Source organism: Oncorhynchus clarkii, chromosome 22, assembly GCF_045791955.1.
Source record: "Oncorhynchus clarkii lewisi isolate Uvic-CL-2024 chromosome 22, UVic_Ocla_1.0, whole genome shotgun sequence".
NCBI lineage: Eukaryota > Metazoa > Chordata > Actinopteri > Salmoniformes > Salmonidae > Oncorhynchus > Oncorhynchus clarkii.
The window spans coordinates 46620816-46636135 of NC_092168.1; the positions used below are offsets into that span (position 1 = coordinate 46620816).

The window sequence follows — 15320 nt, forward strand, 5'->3', positions numbered from 1 at the left end:
CTGGGCAGACTGGTGGCACTGGCGGCGCTGGGCAGACTGGCGGCACTGGCGGCGCTGGGCAGACGGGTAGCTCAGATGGCGCTGGGCAGACGGGTAGCTCAGATGGCGCTGGGCAGACGGGTAGCTCAGACGGCGCTGGGCAGACGGGTAGCTCAGATGGCGCTGGGCAGACGGGTAGCTCAGACGGCGCTGGGCAGACGGGTAGCTCAGACGGCGCTGGGCAGACTGGCAACTGATGGCGCTGGGCAGACGGGAAGCTCCGGCAATGCTGGAGAAGAAGGCTCTGGCAGCGCTGGACTGAGGAGCACTGGCGCCTCTGGAATGAGGGGCTCTGGCGCCTCTGGCATGAGGGGCGGGAGCTCTGACTGCGCCGGACAGGCGGGAGACTCCGGCAGCGCTGGAGAGGAGGAAAGCTCGGACAGCGCTGAACAGGCGAGGCGCACTGTAGGCCTGACGCGTGGTGCTGGCACTGGTGGTACTGGGCCGAGGACACGCACAGGAAGCCTGGTGCGGGGAGCTGCCACCGGAGGACTGGTGTGTGGAGGTGGCACAGGATGGACCGGACCGTGAAGACGTACTGGAGATCTTGAGAGCAGGGCTGGCACAGGACGTGCAAGGCTAGGGAGGTGCACAGGAGGCCTGGTGCGTGAGGCTGGCACCATCCTCACCAGCTGACTAGCACGCACCTCAGGACGAGTATGGAGAGCTGACCCAGGTGTCATCAAATCCCCAACACGCTCCGTCGGGCGAATTCCGTGTCTCATGCACCAACACAGCAACTCCCTCATATCTCTCTCCTCCAATTTCCCCATTAACTCCTTCACAGTCTCTGCTTCGCTCACCTCCAACACCAGCTCTGGTTCTGAGCTCCTCCTTGGCTCCTCACGATAAATGGGGGGAGTTGGCTCAGGTCTGACTCCTGACTCTGCCACACTCCCCCTGTGCCTCCCCCCAAGACATTTTTGGGGCTGACTCTCGGGCTTCCGTCCGCGCCGCCGTGCTTGCTTCGCCAACCTCATTCTCCTGTAACCTTCCGCGCACTGCTCCATCGAATCCCAGGCGGGCTCCGGCACTCTCCCTGGGTCGACCGCCCACCTGTCTATTTCCTCCCAAGTAGTATAGTCCATATTCTTGCCGTCCAAACCGTCCTCCCATGTCCATTCCTCTTTTCGCTGCTGTTGCCCGTTACCACGCCGCTTGGTCCTGTTGTGGTGGGTGATTCTGTAACGGTTTTCATTAGGTGAAGTAGAGGCGGACCAAAACGCAGCGTGATTATATTGATTCATGTTTAATAAACAAAGATAAACACGAACACTACAAAACAATAAACGTGGAAAACCAAAAACAGCCCTATCTGGTGAAAAACACAGAGACAGGAACAATCACCCACAAAACCCAACACAAAACAGGCTACCTAAATATGGTTCCCAATCAGAGACAATGACTAACACCTGCCTCTGATTGAGAACCATATTAGGCCAAACATAGAAATAGACAAACCAGACACACAACATAGAATGCCCACCCAGCTAAACACTAAAACAAGGAAAACACATACGAACGATGGTCAGAACATGACAGAGGTATGATATAAAATGCTAACCTCCCCTGTTATTGTGATGGTGAGAGGTTAGCATATCTTGGGGGTATGATATAAAATGCTAACCTACCCTGTTATTGTAATGGTGAGAGGTTAGCATGTCTTGAAGGTATGATATAAAATGCTAACCTCCCCTGTTATTGTAATGGTGAGAGGTTACCATATCCTGGAGGTATGATATAAAAGGATAACCTCCCCTGTTATTGTAATGGTGAGAGGGTAGCATGTCTTGGAGGTATGATATGAAATGCTAACCTACCCTGTTATTGTAATGGTGAGAGGTTAGCGTGTCTTGGAGGTGTGATGTAAAATGCAAATCTCCCCTGTTATTGTAATGATGAAAGGTTAGCATGTCTTGGGGGTATGATATAAAATGCTAACCTCCCCAAATATTATAAAGGTGAGAGGTTAGCACGTCTTGGGGGTATGATATAAAATGCTAACCCTCCCCTGTTATTGTATTGGTGAGAGGTGTCGTGGAAATTTCCTGTATTTACCAAATCATGAGAGCAAACCACACAAGTCAGAGTTAGTTATCACAAAGTCCATCTTTAACTATATGAGCTCCATCACAACCCTGTGACTCTCAGATAAATTCAGTGTCTATCAAATAATTCTCTGAGAGTTCCTTACACATTGAAACTGAGATCCTTTATAGCAAAGACACACATAGCCAGACAGCCTTGGCCATCATTTATCGTTCAGCTTTGTCTCCTAAACTATGTTATTTTCTCAAACTCAGAACCTAAACAAATCCTCACATCAACAGGCAAATATCAAATCCATCCTATCTTGACAAGATCACAGAGACACATTGACTGGCACACAGACATTGTGGAGCCAAGAGATACACGCTTGACCTCTCCCCTCTAAGCAGCCCAAATAACTTAGTCTTGACAGAGACCAGATAACTGCAAACCCCGCCACAGTATTATACAAAAATAAACATTCTGATGAGAAGTAACTTACAAACATATGATGAATATAAAACCTATGTTACCAACTAATTCTGATTATTCCCCAACAGAGGTTAGCATGTCTTGGGGGTATGATATAAAATGATAACCTCCCCTGTTATTGTAATGGTGAGAGGGTAGCATGTCTTGGAGGTATGATATAAAATGCTAAACTCCCCTGTTATTGTAATGGTGAGAGGCTAGCATGTCTTGGGGGTATGAACTTCCTCACTCATCATTATTCACGATTCATTCAGGACTATGCGTAACCATGGTAGCATCCACATTAATGTAGAAGTGTTTACAAACATATACTATTCTTATTTACAACAAAAGTGACTAAAATATGACACAATACATTATTTACCATTTAATTCAAAGTTAATTTTGTCCCAATACTTTTTGCCCCTTAAACGGGGCAACTATCTCCCCCTCCCCCTAGCTCTGGTCTGCAGTAGTTCTGGTCTACACTAACTAACTCTGGGCTAGGGATTTGATAGTTAGCTAGTTCTGGTCTGCAGTAGTTCTGGTCCACACTAACTAACTCTGGTCTTGGGCTTTGCTAGTAGTTAGCTAGTTCTGGTCCATACTAACTAACTCTGGTCTAAGGCGTAGCTAGTAGCTAGATAGTTCTGGTCCGTACTAACTAACTCTGGTCTTGGGCTTTGCTAGTAGCTAGCTAGTTCTGGTCTGCAGTAGTTCTGGTCCACACTAACTAACTCTGGTCTTGGGCTTTGCTAATAGCTAGCTAGTTCTGGTCTGCAGTAGTTCTGGTCCATACTAACTAACTCTGGTCTAAGGCGTAGCTAGTAGTTAGCTAGTTCTGGTCTGCAGTAGTTCTGGTCCACACTAACTAACTCTGGTATTGGGCTTTGCTAATAGCTAGCTAGTTCTGGTCTGCAGTAGTTCTGGTCCACACTAACTAACTCTGGTCTTGGGCTTTGCTAGTAGTTAGCTAGTTCTGGTCCATACTAACTAACTCTGGTCTAAGGCGTAGCTAGTAGCTAGATAGTTCTGGTCCGTACTAACTAACTCTGGTCTTGAGCTTTGCTAGTAGCTAGCTAGTTCTGGTCTGCAGTAGTTCTGGTCCACACTAACTAACTCTGGTCTTGGGCTTTGCTAATAGCTAGCTAGTTCTGGTCTGCAGTAGTTCTGGTCCATACTAACTAACTCTGGTCTAAGGCGTAGCTAGTAGTTAGCTAGTTCTGGTCTGCAGTAGTTCTGGTCCACACTAACTAACTCTGGTCTTGGGCTTTGCTAATAGCTAGCTAGTTCTGGTCTGCAGTAGTTCTGGTCCATACTAACTAACTCTGGTCTTGGGCTTTGCTAGTAGTTAGCTAGTTCTGGTCTGTACTAACTAACTCTGGTCTTGGGCTTTGGTAGTAACTAGCTAGTTCTGGTCTGCAGTAGTTCTGGTCCAGCTCTGTAACAGTGTTATAGGCTGGTTTAATATTTATACTGTAAATGTCCTCATCAATCTCTGTTGATTTAGGTTTTGCCCTTGGAGCCACCATCCAGTCTAAGACTAAGGGCATCTGGATGTGGTGTGTCCCTCATCCTGAAAAAACAGACCACACCCTCGTGCTGCTGGATACAGAGGGACTGGGGGACGTGGAGAAGGTGGGGGGTCAAAGTTAAATTCCTTTACAATCCAATTACATATTCACATTCCTTCATTTACCAACAAAGCACAGTGAACACATACTGTATCTGCGCACTCATAATTTAAACAAGATGATTACGTCGTCAGAGATCCGATACATGTTGTCATACTTGTTTCAGGGGGATTCGAAGAATGATGCCTGGATCTTCTCGCTGGCCATTCTGTTAAGCAGTACTCTGGTCTACAACAGTCGAGGGACCATCGACAATGATGCTGTGGAGAAGCTTCAGTATCCTTTTGGTTGAACATTTGGCTCCATTCTGTGGCATCTTGCAGGCATCATCTGTTGTGGTATTTCATATGATAGTTTGCTTGTTTGTTAGGCTTTTGACAGTCATCTCAGCCATATTAGTGGTAGCCTAGCTAATTGTGATGAACATTTTCATGAATTTGTATGTACATTTTTAACATGATTTAACTGTAGGATAGACCTAATCATTGATATGGTAGATCATTTAAATGTAATAATGCTCCACCTAAATATGTTCCAATTAATTAAATATACTATATGCATGTTGCATCAGTGCTACGTAGTCATTTTGTTTCTCTGGAAACTGTGAAGGGCTTGAGAAATCAAAGAATGCCAATTCGCGGGATTGACTCTTCGCTTTTGTGAACTTTAAGAGCTGATGTTGACTTAAAGCAATGTCTGTGACTTTCAAACAAATTATGTTACTGTGTCAGTTGAACTCTGAACTGAAAATTACTTATTTTGTTTGTTTGTTTGTAACTTCCCTGAAATTCATGCCCCTGAACTCAAACTGTGCATGACACTGACATGAGCTTTGGGAAATGCTGTATCAATCCTCAACCTGGTCCTGCAGATATGTGAACGAGCTGACAGAGATGATCAAGGTGAAGTCTTCCACTGACGATGAGGAGGAAGGAGAGGGCATACAGTTTATGCAGTTCTTTCCTAATTTTGTGTGGACCGTCAGAGATTTCACTCTAAAGCTCGAGATAGACGGCAGAGAAATCACTCCAGACCAGTATCTGGAGAATTCCCTGCAACTCAAGAAAGGTGATTTTCATTCATATAAACCAGGTAGTTTGAGACCTCAATGCTGATTGGCTTAAACAGCATTCCAGCTGTGTGTATATCAGACAATATACCACGGTATGATGCACTGTTCCCTGAAGGAGTACAACATACTATGGGGAGTCGCATTCTTACGACTTTGGTTGGAGGATCTACAATCACTTCTGACAAGGCCAATGAAATCCTGGGACTGGGAGAGATTCTTCCACCAATCTTGACAACTGTGTGTCTGAACGTGGAGATGGGACACTTTTCATCTAACTCATATGTGGGAGACACACCAGTTTTTACACAACACTCTTGACACCTGTGAACACTGTGGAACTCAGCTGAAAAACCTGTGTTCATGTGCCAAGGTTTGGCTAAAGCCTAGCCCACTCTGGGTACACAGGCTCTGGTTTGGCTAAAGCCTAGCCCACTCTGGGTTCACAGGCTCTGGTTTGGCTAAAGCCTAGCCCACTCTGGGTACACAGGCTCTGGTTTGCCTAACGCCTAGCCCACTCTGGGTACACAGGCTCTGGTTTGCCTAAAGCCTAGCTCACTCTGAGTTCACAGGCTCCTGCGATCAGTGATGAGCCTCACTCGGTTTAGGCGGTAAGATGCGTTCCGGCAACCGGCTGGCACCCAGTGCTGGAAGGCATGCATTAAAAAATAGACCAAGGGAAAAAGCCTTATCATGGAGGTTACCCTACAGACCAGTCATAGCTATGGGCGACAAAATACCTTGTAACATAGCTGGGAATGGGACAGGCAGCTGTTGTAACAGACTGGAGTGAATCGTAATTCAATATAATTCCCAGGAATGAAAAGAGTAGAGCTGGAGACAGATAGTTCATTTAGGGTCTCATATGAACCACAGAGACCTTGTGTGGGATAATAGGGTGGTCGTGTCCAACCCTACTCGTTCCCTGAACTCCGCTACCAGCAACTAATCACCTATAGAGACCATAACCTGTATCACCAGACACCAGAGGCCAGTGAGCTACAGGCAGGGATCAGCAATGAATCTCAGTAATGAGCCACCTATGGGGGAGGGGCGCCCCCTTGTGGACAAAGACCCAACTTCTCACTCTCACCCTGGAGAGATTGATATAGCCCTGAACCCCGTTGACAGTGTGGAACGTGGGGTAACAAAGGGGGGAACATTAAACATGGACAACCTTCCAACATACATAGTGCTTCCATGAGACTGTATAACCTGCGTGAAGCAGTCAATTTAAGGTAGGCTAGCTAGCATCTTTGACCGATGCAGTCTATTTAAGATAGGCTAGCTAGCATCTTTGACCGAAGCAGTCTATTTAAGGTAGGCTAGCTAGCATCTTTGACCGAAGCAGTCTATTTAGAATAACCAAGCGACTTTAAGCTACATATTTTTAACAAGAGAGCTACCCCAGCAACTCAACCGTGGGCAGGTAGGAATAGCTAGTTATATGCTGTGCGTGTAGGCCAGTCTCAAAAGTCCAGGTAGGAAACGGTTTACTGGGGTGGGACCGAACCGTTCATCAACATGTCTGGGAAGAGAGGTAAACGGTGCTTGGCACAGGCAGACACAGGCAGCGGGGGTACTGTTAGTGTTTACATACTGGAGAGGGAATGCAAAACAACGACGCTGGACAGAGTGGAATCAGGTGTATCAAAAAGCAATTTATTGAGTCAAAGATATTTTGTCTTGCCGTTTATCGTGCACGGACCTAAGCAATATGACTCTGTGAGGAGTCAGAAAAATTAGGCTATCTCGCCAGAGTTTACAACAGAATGTATACACAGAATAATGTAGGTGGAGTCTCGTCGTGTTGGTCTTCTGACTGGTCCTGAAGAGTTGGAGGCGGGCCTGCTTCTAGCCAGAGCAGGAGCCCCATTGGTGCACAGCAAAGTCCTTTGCTCACGTCACCCGACCAGTAGGGGGGGGGGGGGGTGGAGTGTGAGTGTGCGTTGCTCATGAGATGTATGTGTGTCAAGGAAGCGTGGATTTAGTGACTGGTAATGTCTGCTTTAGGCTCAGGTGTTTCCTGTTTATGCAGGAGTGCATGTAGGGTTCAATGTCAGTGAGATAGTTTGGCACTCTAAGCTCGTTAGTGTTGCAGGCTGTTCTTTGTAGTTACAGGGGAGTATATTTGCGTGATGGCAGCTGTGTGTCCTTCGGATAATCATGTTATTGCACGTAGGCTCTAAACTTGACTGAGGACACTGGGCCCAGAGTTATCTGAGGGCATTCGGTTTAACCAGAGCTTTGGTCTGCTAGTAATGCTTGATATTAGATTATTTATATAACAGTACCCACCGAATCTGGCCGCCCTCTCTCTTCAAGTTGCCTCACCCTAACTGCCGACAGAGCACACAGGAGCCGGGTGGGGGCGCGGGTAGGGTCTCGCTTTGAGTCCCACAATCACACCAGCGTGATTTCTTAACTAAACATTGTGTGTTTATGCTTCATACTCCTTTTTTTGCATCAGATTCGTCTATTCCTTCTGTATCTGCAGAAACCAACCATTAACCTGTGTGAATAATGGGGGCTGAGCTAATGTGGAGTTTGTGTGACAAGGACGGATCCGGAAAACGGTTCTCCTCACAAAAAAAAACATCTGTAATGTCCGACCATTATGACCCCAATATGAGAAGCTAAGACACACAAACTTCTACATCTTCTACATAGAAGTTCATAGGAAATCCCAAGTCACAGTGTCGATGATACTGTAAGGGGTTTTTCTACATAGAAGATCATAGGTAATCCCAGGGCATAGTGTCTATAATACTGTAAGGGGTTTTTCTACATAGAAGATCATAGGTAATCCCAGGGCATAGTGTCTATAATACTGTAAGGGTGTCTTCTACATAGAAAATCATAGGAAATCCCAGGGCAGAGTGTCTATAATATTGTAAGGGGCTCTTCTACATACAAGATCATAGAAAATCCCAGGACATAGTGTCTATAATACTGTAATGGGTTCTTCTACATAGAAGATCATAGGAAATCCCAGGACATAGTGTCTATAATACTGTAATAAGATCACATAGTTGATTTCACAAACTACAAACTCCACACAGTTGTCACTGAGTAGTTGGATATTAATTTCCCACTGAGCAAACTATTTCTGGACAGCATTTTTTTAAATTCATATTTTATCAGATTTCTGTTAAGGCGGACCGTATTTATAAAACTCACAAATGTTTGTCAAATTGTTGTTCTACTTTTACAGACACCAGACATTTGAAATTAAACTCACGAATGCAATTGTTCATGTCAAATTGTTCTGTTCTCCTTGTAGCCCTGGTTGTCCTGAAAAGAGCATGGCAAAACACTTCAAGTAATAGTAATGCCTAGTAATGCCAATGTTATGTGAGGCTAAATATAAGAACAAGCAGATGAATGAAACAGTGGTGGTGTGACCTTATTTCTATTACAGCATATTGGGTGACTGTCATTCATATTACATTCACCCAGTTTAATATAACATCAATAAGGTTTAGGTTGCTACATGTTCCTCCAATTTTCCCAACACCTATCGTGAGGTTGCTAAAACCTAGCCTATGAATGAAAGTTTAGAACGTAAACTGGTTGAGAGACAAGTTGGAGTTGAATCAAGGTGACAGACAGTGGCATATTCAATACCACCTTGCACACTCTTGCCTTCATCTAGCTAAACTAGGGTGCAATCATTAGTCCAACAGTTGCAAACGAGAGTTTCTATTGGACAAATGCAGGTATGTTAATCCCCGTTTTTTTGCTTATTATATTTATATATATATATCATTCCTTCTCACCTCTTCACGCTCTCCTCCTCTCACCTTTTCCCTTTGCTTCAGTGCACAACACATCAGCTGTCTGTGACCAGGCAAAAAATAAATGAATCCAAGCCAAACCTTCATATCATAACCACTAACTACTACACACAGTCTACATCATTATCGCCATATTAGCTAACGTCATAGTCAACATAGCTAATAGAAGTAAGGTGTTACTAAACCCGCTACATCCATGCAGTAACGTTACAGTTAACAGTCAGCAAGCAGTTAGCAGTTAAACCGGCGGAACACAGTGGCAATAAATTACTAAAATCAAAAGCTTACCTTGGAAGAGTTGCAGTGTTGGATAGACATTCAGCTAGGTAAAATAGCATCCCTCTCTGTTTTAGCCGGTTGTTTGAGTAAGCTAAACAAGCTAGCTGCATTCACTAGCTAAGTGAAAGTGGGAAAAAATACAACAAAACATACACTCTCTCTCGCTTCCCCTTCATTTTTAAATAAATTAATTTGTTCAAATCTGTTAAACTAGTCAATTAATCACCACACTTTATACACTGTAGTGCTAGCTAGCTGTAACTTATGCTTTCAGTACTAGATTCATTCTCTGATCCTTTGATTGGGTGGACAACATGTCAGTTCATGGTGCAAGAGCTCTGATAGGTTGGAGGAGAAAGGAGATATTATTGGGACGTACCCAAGATCTGCATGTACTATAAAATATAGTAATGCCAATGTTATCTTTCAGGTACTAGTAAAAAAATGAATGACTACAATCTCCCGCGAGAGTGCATCCGGAACTTCTTCCCCTCACGCAAGTGTTTTGTGTTCCCCTCCCCTACAATTCCTGACAACATGCACCGACTGGACTCCATGGACGAGGCTGAGCTTTCTGAACGCTTCAGAGAGGTCGCAGATACTTTCTGCCGCTTCATTTTCCAGGAGAGCCGTATGAAGACTGTTATAGGGGGACACATATTGACTGGAGAGAGTGAGTCAGATATCTACCTACAGTGCAGTATGTGAAAATGGATACAATTGTTAATTCTGAAATGTTTTGTGCACTAAATACAAACATACATATTTTTCCTCCCATCTCTATCTGATTGCAGTGCTGGGCCACCTGGTCACCACCTATGTGGAGACCATTGCCCAAGGCAATGTGCCCTGTCTGGAGAATGCTGTGTTGTCCATGGCTAAAATTGAGAACCAGGCTGCTGTGGATGAGGGCCTGGCTGTGTACCAGAAGGGAATGGAGGATGTGAAGGCCTTATTCCCAGTGGACATCAATCAGCTGTCAGAGAACCACCTTCAATCAGAGACCCAGGCCACACAAGCGTTCATGAAGCGATCCTTCAAAGACGAAAATGGGGAGTTCTTGAAAGCTCTTGCGGTATGGATCATCATTCTAGATCTGTGCCTGGTACATGATTGATTAGCTTATGCAACACAATTATAATCATCAACAGTAACACCAGGGACACCAGGTGGAATATGGCCAATCAGTGCAATTCCTCAATCAATTAACTTCTTGATACAAAAGAACACTACAGTGAAAATCATTGCTCAGATTAGATGTTTAATCTTGGATTAAAAATTACACTATATTGAATAAAAGCCTAATATAGATATGGAGCCAATATGTAACAATTTATCACTATAGAAACATGGCATACCGGGGTTCATATGCCTGAATCTGAAAATTCCCAATAAATCTTTCAGGAGGCCATTAGCAACCACACCGCCAACCTTTTCAAACAGAACAGGGATGCCTCAGAGAAGAAGTGCAAGGCTCTTCTGGAGAATCTGTCTGCTCTGATGGATCAGGGGATGAAGGAGGGGACGTACGCCACACCAGGAGGCTATGGGCTTTACTGCAATCACCATGACAACATAGTGGCACAGTACCGGGCCGAGCCCAAGAAAGGAGTCAGGGTAAGAGCTGGAAACCAAACAACATCAACAACGTATTGTATTAGAGAATCAAAAACCATCCATCATTAGTCAGTAATGATGACCAACATTTCAACTAATTTTAGTCACCTGGTTACGGTTTGAATCAAAATCAATACAACAACCTATAAGACCTGTTTTCTGCAGGCTGAGGAGGTTCTGGAGCAGTTCCTGAAGGACAAGAGTGCAGAGTCCAACTCCATCCTGCAAGCTGACAAAAAACTGACTGAAAAAGAGAAACAAATCCAAGGTAAGCCACACCTCAATGTTTTTTTTCTTCCAATTATAAAATAAAAATCAACTGTGTTAGGCTAATGTTCAGAAGATGCAAACAAGACCAGTGGCCCCGCACCCTAATACCAGGCCCCGCCCAAAAATACAACTTTAAGTATTATGGAGTAAAAAGTGTGTGTGGCCAACTAGAACATATAAATTATGACAGATTTCATGAATAAGCATTTTGCTAGTATCTGCTATTTTGAATGATATGATTTTATTTCCAGTGCCTTCAGAAAGTATTCCCACCACTGGACTTTTTCAAACACAGATTCAACCACAAAGACCAGGGAGGTTTTCCAATGCCTCGCAAAGAACGGCACCTATTGGTAGATAATAAAAATAATAAATGCAGAAATGGAATATCCGTTTGACCATGGTAAAGTTATTAATTACACTTTGGATGTTGTATCAATTCAGCCAGTCTTTTCAACGATACAGGTGTCCTTCCTAACTCAGTTGCCGGAGAGGAAGGAAACCGCTCAGGGATTTCACCACTAGGTCAATGGTGACATGAAAACAGTTACAGAGTTTAATAGCTGTGATAAAAGAAAACTGAGGATGGCTCAAAAACATTGTAGTTACTTCACAATAATTATTAACTTAATTAACCTAATTGACAGAGGTAAAAGATGAACAGAACAAAAATATTCCACATGCCTCCTGTTTGCAAAAAGGCACTAAAGTTATACTGCAAATAATGTGGCAAAGAAATTCACTTTTTGTCAATGAAAAGTGTTATGTTTGGGGTAAATCTAATAGAACACATTGCTGAGTACCACTCTCCATATTTTCAAGCATAGTGGTGACTGCATCATGTTATGGGTATGCTTGTAATTGTTAACCTTTTACAGCTGCTGTCCCTGTACAGGGATCAACATCAGCGGAGTACTAACTAATAGTACTCGATAAAACTCAAACTTTCATTAAAACACATATGCAGGGTACTCAGTTAAAGCTACACTCGTTGTGAATCTAGCCAACATGTCAGATATTTAAAATGCTTTTCGGCGAAAGCATGAGAAGCTATTATCTGATAGCATGCAAACCCCAAAATACCCAAAGGGGACGTAAACAGAATAATTTGCGTAGCCGGCGCTACACAAAACGCAGAAATAAAATATAAAACATTCATTACCTTTGACGAGCTTCTTTGTTGGCACTCCTATATGTCCCATAAACATCACAATTGGGTCTTTTTTTCGATTAAATCCGTCCATGTACACCCAAAATGTCCATTTATGAAGGCCGTCTGATCCATGGAAAAGCACCGTTCCAAAACGCACCGTCATTTTTTAAAATTAAAAAAGTTACCTATAAACTTTGACAAAACACTTCAAACTACTTTTGTAATCCAACTTTAGGTATTAGTAAACGTTAATAACCGATCAAATTGATCACGGGTCGATCTGTATTCAATAGCAGCACGTTTGGAAATGATGCTCCATTTTCTCTCTCTCCAAACATCCGCTTGTATGGTCGATAACAGGAAGTGCCTATTTCTCATCTGACCAAGGATTTACTTCAATGTAAATGCCAGTACTGGCGACATCGTGTGGAAGCTGTAGGCATTGTAAACAGGTCCCTATCTATTTTCGCTTGCCATAAACAATACAGAGACTGGCGGAGTGATTTTTTTTGTGAAAAGTTTTCCTTGGGGTTTCGCCTGCTAAACACGTTCTGTTATCGTCACAGACATGATTTAACCAGTTTTATAAACCTCAGAGTGTTTTCTATCCACACATACTAATCATATGCATATACTATATTCCTGGCATGAGTAGCAGGACGTTGAAATTTTGCGCGAGTTTTAACAAAAACATTTTTTTTTTTTTTTTAAGTTTAAACATTTTGTGATTGTAGATTATTGTTTGTAGGTAGGTGAGAAAAAAAATTTAATCAACAAAACAACAACAAAATGTGGAATAAGTCTAAGGGGTATTAATACTTTTTGAATGCACTGTTGCCCGACTAACTAGCGCCATAGGGATATCCAAATTGAACCCAAATTTACCACAGGCATGGAGATCGGGTTGCGTGCAGCTGCATTCTGATTTGATGATTACCTGAGTGCTGCCAGCAGTGGGCATGTGGGCAGGATTGAAACAAACCCAACCTTCATTTACATCTGTTCTGTGCGAGACTGACTTCGTGACCAAAATGATCCTATTTACACTTTTTACTACATTTTATAGTAGAATAAATGTTGGACTCATATCGATGCCACATAGGCTGTTAACTAAATGTGAAGTCTGTTTTTTACAGGCAGTTGCTCTTTAAAATCAAGGGGAATAGACCAGGCCCTAGCTATGAAGCAGTCCACCACTGCAAAGCAGTGAATAATCGCCCCTCTTCAAACTTCATACATGCAATATGTGCTGTTGTGGGTAATTTAGAGTGGTGATAAAGTTGATTTACAAAATAACTCAAAATGTGTTTGCCTGGTCCAGCAACGATCATCTCGCCCATTTGTTCTTTGATTAATTCTTAAAAGTATAAAAAAGTATAAAACATTTTTTTTAAATAAAATATTGAATTTGGCCTTTACTACTATAGCCCCTAGAAACACATTAAATAGAGCACTCTGAAATAGCAAAAAAAGTTAATCAAAACTGAAATCATAAGAAATAAGGTTTTGAAATATCTGTCCTAAATCTAAGTGATATAACAAAGCTCAGGGGGAAAAAATATATATAGGTTTTTTGGGACAAATATTTAACAATTGTTTTTGTTGGCAAAAAGCTACTTCCTTTTTTAAACTGGTACCTTCAGATGAGTCCCGTGACACTTGTGGTCGTAGAGCAAAATGGGGAATGCCATCGTGTTGGTGAGAGTCTCCCCTTTCTATGGTCATATTAGTTTGTAGGCTAAACCGTTTGATGTTTTCATGAGAAGACCCATTTTCAGGATGTCTCCTGATCTGACAAACAGCGCAGTAGATCTGCCCCTTTCCACCTTCTGATGAGGAACGGTGACATAGATGGATGTGGTGGATTGAGACGCAGCCCAATGCAAATATACATCTAGCTTTAACTGACAGATTTTAATTGGTATATTGTATTATGTTACTTAGATTGACGCACCGTTGCGCCAATAGACTCTAGAGGGTTTTATTAATGTGCATGAATCTGTATGAGAAAATGAGTTGTCCAGTTGTCCTACTTCTTTCTCTCCTTGGCTCTTCCAGCTGAGAAGAAGAAAACAGCTGAGTTGGAGCAGGAGAAGGCAGCATTCAGGGAGCAACAGGCAGAGATGAAGCACAGAATTGAGAACAATCGCATTAGCCAGGAGAAGTACTTGAAGGAGATGAAAGAGAAGATAGAGGAGGAGAGGAAGCAACAGCAGCAGGAGTTCAACAGGACGCTGGAACGCAGGATGCAGGAGCAGAAAGATCTCCTGGAGAAGGGCCATAAGGAGAAGGCTGACCTAATGAGACAAGAGATCGAGGAGATAAAGAGGAATAATCAATTGGAAAGGGACGCCAGTACCCAGAATCAGAAGGCTCTGCTGGATGAATGTAATACATTGAAATGCTCAAAAGCTAAACAAGATGACTCTTGTACACTCTTGTGATCCACTTCGAATGCCCGACTCTGAAAAGTCAATTGATGTTGAATCTTGAAGCGTTGAAGTGTTTGTCCTCTACAGCCATCGCTGTTTTTATCTCTCCCTGCTGGTTATGTATGAAAGTTTTAACGTCTTGAATATCTATCTGGCATTCATGGCCACATGAGCCTGGTTCCGCTCTAGGTTTCTTCATAGGTTCCTGCCTTCTAGGGACTTTTTCCTAGCCACTATGCTTCTGCCTCTGCATTGCTTGCTCTTTATGGTTTTAGGCTGGGTGTCTGTAAATCACTTTGTGACAACTGCTGATGTAAAAGGTCTTTATGAAATAAATTGTATTGAATGACCTCTTGTGAACCTTATATCTTAATACTGATATCCGGGATGCAAACTGTCTCTAACCAGAATAGAAAGAGGTGGAGGCCCCGGTGCACAACTGAGCAAGAGGTAAAGTACATTAGAGTGTCTAGTTTGAGAAACAGACGCCTCAAGTCCTCAACTGGCAGCTTCATTAAAAAGTACCTGCAA

General features: G+C 43.1%; 1 protein-coding gene across 1 annotated transcript in view; it reads left to right on the plus strand.

The window, feature by feature from the left end:
• Positions 1-14948, plus strand: part of LOC139380977 (guanylate-binding protein 1-like) — a 48439-nt gene extending 33491 nt beyond the window's left edge. The window contains exons 9-10 of the mRNA XM_071124184.1: positions 11100-11202; positions 14416-14948. Coding sequence (XP_070980285.1) covers positions 11100-11202; positions 14416-14801 — 489 coding nt within the window. The 3' untranslated portion in view covers positions 14802-14948. The remainder of the gene's footprint in view (positions 1-11099; positions 11203-14415) is intronic.
• Positions 14949-15320: the final 372 nt, after the last annotated feature.